The 10,505-nt window shown below is 36.5% G+C and overlaps 1 protein-coding gene across 1 annotated transcript; it reads right to left on the reverse strand.

Annotated features, from left to right (window-relative positions):
• Positions 1–785: 785 nt before the first annotated feature.
• Positions 786–9,987, reverse strand: LOC110747837 (disease resistance protein RPP2A-like). Its single transcript, XM_088244523.1, has 10 exons — positions 9,332–9,987; positions 7,927–9,025; positions 7,555–7,833; positions 6,866–7,470; positions 6,138–6,762; positions 4,126–4,850; positions 2,721–3,819; positions 2,349–2,627; positions 1,660–2,264; positions 786–1,556 (listed from the first exon to the last, which is right to left on the reverse strand). The coding sequence occupies exons 1-10, from the start codon at positions 9,847–9,849 to the stop codon at positions 920–922; spliced, it is 6,471 nt and encodes a 2,156-aa protein (XP_088100649.1). The 5' UTR covers positions 9,850–9,987; the 3' UTR covers positions 786–919.
• Between the last annotated feature and the right edge of the window lie 518 nt (positions 9,988–10,505).

A 10,505-nucleotide genomic window follows, 5' to 3' on the forward strand; every position in this document is an offset into this window, starting at 1 on the left:
TTCTTGTTACCCTTTTCCCTGTGCCTCCCTGTTACCCTTCTAATTTATTGACACATGTCCCTATACTTAGCTCCTAACATAACAGTGTTAACTCTTTTAATAAAAATAAAACAAAAACAAAGCTAATTATTAAATAAAAAACAAAAAACAACAGCCATTACAGCCCCATCCACCCACGCAACCTCAGCCAAACCCCCCACCCATCCAACCTGGTCAGCCACCCTATCCCGTCGGTGGCAACCCCTCTCCTCCTTGCCGCCAAAAACACCTTATTATCTCAATATCTCTTTTCTCTCTCTTTCTTTTCCTACTTTACCATTTTCTTCCCCAAACTCAAAACCCTAACAACAAAGTCAATCTCATCTGTTAAAGCCTCGAACAAGAATAACATTAAAGGGCTTCAAAATTGTAGGATGTTTTGTGCAATCAACCATAGTGTAGACCCACAAGGTGAACTCACGCCGCTTTGCTTCTTTAAAATTTTTTTTAAAAAAAAATCTTTCCTTATGGTTTTGTTCTAGGTTTTTTTTTTTTAATCTTCAGTTTTTCTGTTCTTTTCTTTTTTATAATATGTTTTAAATTTTTTTTTTTTTTTTTTTGTTGCTGATTTGGCTCTCTATATATTCGTTTAATCATTAGCAAACTTGAAGAGGTTGCGCAATGCACAACTTGAAGTATGCATTTTGATTTGTTTATTGAATTGATACTTTGATATGCATTTCAATTAGATTAAGTGATATTGATTTTCGTAAAATTAATTGATGATTCAATATGAATTTTGGTAGAATATTTATGTAATTGATATACTGTATAGACTATAGTCAATTAGTCATAGAGCTAAGATCCTTATTTGTTTTAATTATACAATTATGGAACAGTACTTTAAGAGAAAATATCTAAATTTTTATTTGAATAAGTTCTAATCCTTCTTAAAATAATCCGGGTAGCTTTTTAAAATTGTTTCTCTCCGGGAAAAGTCCTGAATTTGCAACTTATGAGGCCTCTTTTGGGTACTTCTTGATCCCGAGGAAAGATCAATATTGACTTTGGTAACATCATCAACTGCCATGACAGCTGGTGAGGGTTCATGATCATCCACATCACTATCATCGCCGCCATCACCATCATGATCGTATACTAGGTTGACCCCACAACTTAGGATTTTGAGCTTATCGGGCAAAGCAATTGTGAATGTCACTTGACAGATCCCTCCATCCAGCTGTCCCCAGGATATATCCCACGGTCTGAAATTGAACCACACATGACTAGTGGACTCCTTGTCCGTCCTAAAACAAATATCGGAAATTCTTTGAACTAGTATTCCATTGATGCTAATCTCCACATAACGGTGCGGATCGAAAATCCCAAAAAAGTTTTTGAACAAGTTTTCCCCCGTAAGCTCATAAACAACACACAGGGCCAATCCTGTCTTCTCCAACACTAAATTCCGAGGAATTTTAATAAACCAGGAAGAGGGGATCTCTAAAACAGAACTGAACCACTTCGGAATTTCATTGCCAGGAAGTATAATTATGAAAGGGATGCGCGTACGATTCCTGCAACATTATTAGTAGTTAAGAATCCAGATTTGTTAGGATTAAGCATTGAACTTAACCACTATTAACAGGCATTGAGAGAGAGAGAGAGAGAGAGAGGAACCTGATTTTGCAAAAGTTTTCCATCTTTGCCGGGTAATAATCACTGCTGTGCACGCATAGTCTATGGGAATTAGTCAAGTCTAGATACTGAAGCTTGGGTAACTGATCTTGTTCAAATATACTTGATAGTGTTGAAATTTTTTCCAGTGATTTGCAATTTAAAAGAAGGAGATCTTTAAGATAATAAATACTGGATGATATAGTAGTAAGGTTCTCACAATCATGTGCGATTAAATCTTCGAGGCCACTCAGATATGTAATTGAAGAAGGTAATTCTGTTACGCCACTTTCTTCGATATTCAATAACCATAGGGAATCCATGTTGTCCACAATTTCTGGGAAATTCTCAAGCCTTTTGCAACCACTAAGAATCATCTTCTCTAGAGATTTCAAACAAATCCTTGGTGGAAAATTCGTAAGGTTGGAGCATTGTGAAAGATCCAATGTAACAAGCTTATCGAGAAATCCAACAGAAGGATGAACTTCAATTAAACTTGTACAATCAGTTACCTCCAAGTACTTTAGGTTTTCCATTCCGGAAAAGTCAGGGATTTTTTCTAGGAATCCACAGTCTCTTAAATTTAGAGATGTCAGCTTTGCCAAATTCTGTGAGACCAAAAAACAACAGATCAAATGATAAGCTTCCAAAACTCTTGGAAATAATAATAGATGAATATAACTTAAAAGTACCTTAAACCCCTCCCCCAGTTGTCTGATGCGACTCCAACGCATATCGAATACAACAAGTTCCTTTGGATGGAAATATGATGGCAAATATTGCAACTGACAGTTGTTCCACTCAATCACTCTCAACTTGTTGGAGAGATAATTAAGGGTATCTCCAGAAAGAGTCCCATGCTTGTTTATAAAAATTTCAAGGTTTTTCATGCCTGAGAAGCTGTCTGCATTCAAAGGTATGTCATCATCTTCGGGAAAATTTACTACGATGCCTTTAACTTCATTAGTCCCCTGTAGTATTAAGGCCGTCATATATACAATAAAAATACAAGTACTGCTTAGAATATAATAATATGTGTAGATACATATGCATATTCTACTTACAGTATTTTCGGTTAGAACCTCGTGCACATCCTCATAACAACACAATCTGTTACGTCTACCAGGCTCATTGGGAGACTTTTCATGAACTATATCCTTACCCATTTGTTCAAGTAAGTCGTGCATCAAAATCCTATTGTCTTCAATAGTTATGATGGCATTCTCTACGAGCTCTTGAATACAATTCTCAGGAGAGTCAAGCTTGTGACATTTTAGTGCTTGAATCACATAGTCCATATCTTTACCCTTGAAAAAGAATGCAATGTCAAGGAAAACTTGTTGCTCACGATTTGTCAAACCACCATAACTTGTTCTAAGTATTTTCTGAATTTCTTCAAAAGGACGAGCTTCATAACTATGTAATGTAGAATTCCAATACTCTAACTTCTGATTACGTAGATGTGAACCTAAAATTGTGAGAGCCAATGGAAGGTATTGAGCACAGGCTATAGCACGCCTTGCGAGTACCAAATAATCATTTGGAGGCTCCTTTCTTTTGAAGGACATCATACTGAAAAGCTCAAGTGCATCGTTGTAAGCTAATTTCTTCACCTCATATATTAACTCAATTCCATGACGTGTTAGCAATCCTCTGTCTCTTGTCGTTACAATAACTCTACTGCCCTCACCAAACCAATCAACGTCTCCTGCTAAATTGTTTAACTGGTCCAACTGATTCACATCATCAAGGGTTAAGAGAATCCTCTTATGTCTCAATCGTTGCTTGATAACATTTATTCCTTGATCAAGAGTAATCAAGTTGAAGTTTTTGTCTCCTAGGATCTGACAAAGAAGATTCTTTTGTAGTTCAATTAGTCCATACACTGATGACTTTCCTCTAACATCTGCCAGAAAACAAATACCTTCAAACTTGCGTGCAATTGAATTATAAATCGCTTTAGCAACTGTCGTCTTGCCTATTCCAGGAATACCCCATATGCCAACCATGCAACGACCATTTCCATCAACACCTAAAATCTTGTTGACATCTGTTACATGAGACTCTAATCCAACTTTGTAGGCTGGGCCACCAAAATATGTCTTGTTGATCAGTTGAACTGAAATCTCTTCAACGACTTTACCGATAAATTTAGCTTCATACCTACCATTTTAAAAACATATGATAGAGATTCAACGTTGATTCATATATAATTATATTTATATAGAAAACCTTATGCAAACATAGAGATAAGTTGCTAGAAGATTTTCCTTTTTTTACTAAAGCAAACTTTGTTTGTGATTTTCCTAGGAAGTGTGTGAAAATATTACAAGAAAGGGAAAAACCTAGAAAGTTGTCAACTTGTCATTGATTTGATTCTAGTATTAATTGTATAATTAATTATAAATTTAAAGTTTAATTGGCACCTCAAAAATGCAATTATGTAAGGGTTAGAAATTATGTACGTACTCGTCCTCCTTTAAATGTGACCCAGACAAATTTGCTGCCTCCGTAAGAGCTCTCCTCCATTTGAGCACTTTCTCCATGTCATCCTTGAATTTGAGTTCATGGTGGGCAAATGCGTGACCAAAACTACTTCTTTGGTGTCGTACATCTGAGGGATCCACCTTGTAGAAAATTGGCCTAACCATTTGTCCCTTTGATTTTTTACATTCAAGGATCTTAACAAGTTCGCCCACGCACCAGCTTGAAGATGCATAGTTTTCAGAGAAAACGATGACAGAAATCTTTGAGTCTTCAATGGTTTTGAGAAGTTGAGGTGATATTTCTTCTCCTCCTGGAAGGTCATCATCAATGAAGGTGCGAATACCCTGACGGTCCAAAGCAGTGTATAAGTGGTCTGTAAAAGTTATGCGTGTATCCTCACCTCTAAAACTCAAAAACACATCGTATGGCCCTGATTGAGTGAAAGAAGAAGAAGAAGGAGAAGAAAGAGAAAGAGACACAGGAGGAGAAGGCTCACTCATCACTGACACGCTTTCCTTCCCACTCACACTGATGGAGATGTGAATGGAGAAGAAGAAGAAGAAGGAGTTGGAGGAGAAGAAGGCTATATCCTCACTGAGACGCTTTCCTTCACACTCACACTGATGGGTGGTTTCCAATGTAAATGGTATGTTATTATATATACGATGTGAATGTGATGAAGTAAAGTAAAGGGTAAGAAAAGGAATCTTCAAGGCAACTTCTTGTATTTGATGGTGATCGAGTCGTCAACAAGGATTATTCCACACGATAAGCTAATTTAGGACAAAAATATCGATAATATCGACAAAATATTAAGGATATTACTGTTTTTTCGGGTTTATGATATTTTGGAACAGATCCATACGCAAGTTTGAGCAAGAAGGCACCAATTGTCCAAAAATACCCTTCAATTGTCCAAAAATTAACCCTTAATTTGCATTACTAAATTTGAGCCATTGCGGGTTTGTAAGTGGCACAAAAATTCAAAGATGACCCAAAGGCAGACAAGTCTCTTCCAAGCGTATGTCCTAGGGTGGCCTGTGTGGGTTTGGTGAGTCCAGTTTTCCTGTTACCCTTTTCCCTGTGCCTCCCTGTTACCCTTCTAATTTATTGACACATGTCCCTATACTTAGCTCCTAACATAACAGTGTTAACTCTTTTAATAAAAATAAAACAAAAACAAAGCTAATTATTAAATAAAAAACAAAAAACAACAGCCATTACAGCCCCATCCACCCACGCAACCTCAGCCAAACCCCCCACCCATCCAACCTGGTCAGCCACCCTATCCCGTCGGTGGCAACCCCTCTCCTCCTTGCCGCCAAAAACACCTTATTATCTCAATATCTCTTTTCTCTCTCTTTCTTTTCCTACTTTACCATTTTCTTCCCCAAACTCAAAACCCTAACAACAAAGTCAATCTCATCTGTTAAAGCCTCGAACAAGAATAACATTAAAGGGCTTCAAAATTGTAGGATGTTTTGTGCAATCAACCATAGTGTAGACCCACAAGGTGAACTCACGCCGCTTTGCTTCTTTAAAATTTTTTTTAAAAAAAAATCTTTCCTTATGGTTTTGTTCTAGGTTTTTTTTTTTTAATCTTCAGTTTTTCTGTTCTTTTCTTTTTTATAATATGTTTTAAATTTTTTTTTTTTTTTTTTTGTTGCTGATTTGGCTCTCTATATATTCGTTTAATCATTAGCAAACTTGAAGAGGTTGCGCAATGCACAACTTGAAGTATGCATTTTGATTTGTTTATTGAATTGATACTTTGATATGCATTTCAATTAGATTAAGTGATATTGATTTTCGTAAAATTAATTGATGATTCAATATGAATTTTGGTAGAATATTTATGTAATTGATATACTGTATAGACTATAGTCAATTAGTCATAGAGCTAAGATCCTTATTTGTTTTAATTATACAATTATGGAACAGTACTTTAAGAGAAAATATCTAAATTTTTATTTGAATAAGTTCTAATCCTTCTTAAAATAATCCGGGTAGCTTTTTAAAATTGTTTCTCTCCGGGAAAAGTCCTGAATTTGCAACTTATGAGGCCTCTTTTGGGTACTTCTTGATCCCGAGGAAAGATCAATATTGACTTTGGTAACATCATCAACTGCCATGACAGCTGGTGAGGGTTCATGATCATCCACATCACTATCATCGCCGCCATCACCATCATGATCGTATACTAGGTTGACCCCACAACTTAGGATTTTGAGCTTATCGGGCAAAGCAATTGTGAATGTCACTTGACAGATCCCTCCATCCAGCTGTCCCCAGGATATATCCCACGGTCTGAAATTGAACCACACATGACTAGTGGACTCCTTGTCCGTCCTAAAACAAATATCGGAAATTCTTTGAACTAGTATTCCATTGATGCTAATCTCCACATAACGGTGCGGATCGAAAATCCCAAAAAAGTTTTTGAACAAGTTTTCCCCCGTAAGCTCATAAACAACACACAGGGCCAATCCTGTCTTCTCCAACACTAAATTCCGAGGAATTTTAATAAACCAGGAAGAGGGGATCTCTAAAACAGAACTGAACCACTTCGGAATTTCATTGCCAGGAAGTATAATTATGAAAGGGATGCGCGTACGATTCCTGCAACATTATTAGTAGTTAAGAATCCAGATTTGTTAGGATTAAGCATTGAACTTAACCACTATTAACAGGCATTGAGAGAGAGAGAGAGAGAGAGAGGAACCTGATTTTGCAAAAGTTTTCCATCTTTGCCGGGTAATAATCACTGCTGTGCACGCATAGTCTATGGGAATTAGTCAAGTCTAGATACTGAAGCTTGGGTAACTGATCTTGTTCAAATATACTTGATAGTGTTGAAATTTTTTCCAGTGATTTGCAATTTAAAAGAAGGAGATCTTTAAGATAATAAATACTGGATGATATAGTAGTAAGGTTCTCACAATCATGTGCGATTAAATCTTCGAGGCCACTCAGATATGTAATTGAAGAAGGTAATTCTGTTACGCCACTTTCTTCGATATTCAATAACCATAGGGAATCCATGTTGTCCACAATTTCTGGGAAATTCTCAAGCCTTTTGCAACCACTAAGAATCATCTTCTCTAGAGATTTCAAACAAATCCTTGGTGGAAAATTCGTAAGGTTGGAGCATTGTGAAAGATCCAATGTAACAAGCTTATCGAGAAATCCAACAGAAGGATGAACTTCAATTAAACTTGTACAATCAGTTACCTCCAAGTACTTTAGGTTTTCCATTCCGGAAAAGTCAGGGATTTTTTCTAGGAATCCACAGTCTCTTAAATTTAGAGATGTCAGCTTTGCCAAATTCTGTGAGACCAAAAAACAACAGATCAAATGATAAGCTTCCAAAACTCTTGGAAATAATAATAGATGAATATAACTTAAAAGTACCTTAAACCCCTCCCCCAGTTGTCTGATGCGACTCCAACGCATATCGAATACAACAAGTTCCTTTGGATGGAAATATGATGGCAAATATTGCAACTGACAGTTGTTCCACTCAATCACTCTCAACTTGTTGGAGAGATAATTAAGGGTATCTCCAGAAAGAGTCCCATGCTTGTTTATAAAAATTTCAAGGTTTTTCATGCCTGAGAAGCTGTCTGCATTCAAAGGTATGTCATCATCTTCGGGAAAATTTACTACGATGCCTTTAACTTCATTAGTCCCCTGTAGTATTAAGGCCGTCATATATACAATAAAAATACAAGTACTGCTTAGAATATAATAATATGTGTAGTTACATATGCATATTCTACTTACAGTATTTTCGGTTAGAACCTCGTGCACATCCTCATAACAACACAATCTGTTACGTCTACCAGGCTCATTGGGAGACTTTTCATGAACTATATCCTTACCCATTTGTTCAAGTAAGTCGTGCATCAAAATCCTATTGTCTTCAATAGTTATGATGGCATTCTCTACGAGCTCTTGAATACAATTCTCAGGAGAGTCAAGCTTGTGACATTTTAGTGCTTGAATCACATAGTCCATATCTTTACCCTTGAAAAAGAATGCAATGTCAAGGAAAACTTGTTGCTCACGATTTGTCAAACCACCATAACTTGTTCTAAGTATTTTCTGAATTTCTTCAAAAGGACGAGCTTCATAACTATGTAATGTAGAATTCCAATACTCTAACTTCTGATTACGTAGATGTGAACCTAAAATTGTGAGAGCCAATGGAAGGTATTGAGCACAGGCTATAGCACGCCTTGCGAGTACCAAATAATCATTTGGAGGCTCCTTTCTTTTGAAGGACATCATACTGAAAAGCTCAAGTGCATCGTTGTAAGCTAATTTCTTCACCTCATATATTAACTCAATTCCATGACGTGTTAGCAATCCTCTGTCTCTTGTCGTTACAATAACTCTACTGCCCTCACCAAACCAATCAACGTCTCCTGCTAAATTGTTTAACTGGTCCAACTGATTCACATCATCAAGGGTTAAGAGAATCCTCTTATGTCTCAATCGTTGCTTGATAACATTTATTCCTTGATCAAGAGTAATCAAGTTGAAGTTTTTGTCTCCTAGGATCTGACAAAGAAGATTCTTTTGTAGTTCAATTAGTCCATACACTGATGACTTTCCTCTAACATCTGCCAGAAAACAAATACCTTCAAACTTGCGTGCAATTGAATTATAAATCGCTTTAGCAACTGTCGTCTTGCCTATTCCAGGAATACCCCATATGCCAACCATGCAACGACCATTTCCATCAACACCTAAAATCTTGTTGACATCTGTTACATGAGACTCTAATCCAACTTTGTAGGCTGGGCCACCAAAATATGTCTTGTTGATCAGTTGAACTGAAATCTCTTCAACGACTTTACCGATAAATTTAGCTTCATACCTACCATTTTAAAAACATATGATAGAGATTCAACGTTGATTCATATATAATTATATTTATATAGAAAACCTTATGCAAACATAGAGATAAGTTGCTAGAAGATTTTCCTTTTTTTACTAAAGCAAACTTTGTTTGTGATTTTCCTAGGAAGTGTGTGAAAATATTACAAGAAAGGGAAAAACCTAGAAAGTTGTCAACTTGTCATTGATTTGATTCTAGTATTAATTGTATAATTAATTATAAATTTAAAGTTTAATTGGCACCTCAAAAATGCAATTATGTAAGGGTTAGAAATTATGTACGTACTCGTCCTCCTTTAAATGTGACCCAGACAAATTTGCTGCCTCCGTAAGAGCTCTCCTCCATTTGAGCACTTTCTCCATGTCATCCTTGAATTTGAGTTCATGGTGGGCAAATGCGTGACCAAAACTACTTCTTTGGTGTCGTACATCTGAGGGATCCACCTTGTAGAAAATTGGCCTAACCATTTGTCCCTTTGATTTTTTACATTCAAGGATCTTAACAAGTTCGCCCACGCACCAGCTTGAAGATGCATAGTTTTCAGAGAAAACGATGACAGAAATCTTTGAGTCTTCAATGGTTTTGAGAAGTTGAGGTGATATTTCTTCTCCTCCTGGAAGGTCATCATCAATGAAGGTGCGAATACCCTGACGGTCCAAAGCAGTGTATAAGTGGTCTGTAAAAGTTATGCGTGTATCCTCACCTCTAAAACTCAAAAACACATCGTATGGCCCTGATTGAGTGAAAGAAGAAGAAGAAGGAGAAGAAAGAGAAAGAGACACAGGAGGAGAAGGCTCACTCATCACTGACACGCTTTCCTTCCCACTCACACTGATGGAGATGTGAATGGAGAAGAAGAAGAAGAAGGAGTTGGAGGAGAAGAAGGCTATATCCTCACTGAGACGCTTTCCTTCACACTCACACTGATGGGTGGTTTCCAATGTAAATGGTATGTCATTATATATACGATGTGAATGTGATGAAGTAAAGCGTAAGAAAAGGAACCTTCAAGGAAACTTCTTGTATTGGACCAGAACGATTTTCATTAAGCATTGAAGCTGACTTTATACAAGGATTATTCCACACGTTAAGCTAACCTAGGACTAAAATATCGATAATATCGATAAAATATTGAGAATATTATCATTTTTTCGGGTTTATGATATTTTGGAACAAATCCATACACATATCGTATATATATTGATAATATCAGAAAATATCGACGTGGATAATTGCAATCACACATCAATATTGACTCCTCCATCTCTATGGTATTTAGTTATAGTCAGTTGAATCAGTTTCTTTGTAATGCTAAGGTACCTACAATTGGTTGAATTAAAGGGTAAGGAACCTTCAAGGCAATTTCTTGTCTTTTGTTTTTTTTCTCCAGATGTGCTTTCTTTCTATACATGATGGAACGTCTACTTTTTGACTAAGACCTCGTCACTATTATTAAGGT

This window comes from Prunus avium, chromosome 7 (assembly GCF_965620075.1).
Source record: "Prunus avium chromosome 7, drPruAviu1.hap1.1, whole genome shotgun sequence".
In the NCBI taxonomy this organism is placed as follows: domain Eukaryota; kingdom Viridiplantae; phylum Streptophyta; class Magnoliopsida; order Rosales; family Rosaceae; genus Prunus; species Prunus avium.

What these genes read in the sequence shown, in the direction of transcription:
- LOC110747837 (XM_088244523.1), bottom strand. Translation starts at nt 9,849, where the DNA reads ATGAGTGAGCCTTCTCCTCCTGTGTCTCTTTCTCTTTCTTCTCCTTCT. An exon ending in AACTGGGGGAGGGGTTTAAG is followed by an intron (nt 7,471 to 7,554) that starts GTACTTTTAAGT and finishes TTGGTCTCACAG; the next exon opens with AATTTGGCAAAGCTGACATC. An exon ending in TCACATTTAAAGGAGGACGA is followed by an intron (nt 3,820 to 4,125) that starts GTACGTACATAA and finishes TTAAAATGGTAG; the next exon opens with GTATGAAGCTAAATTTATCG.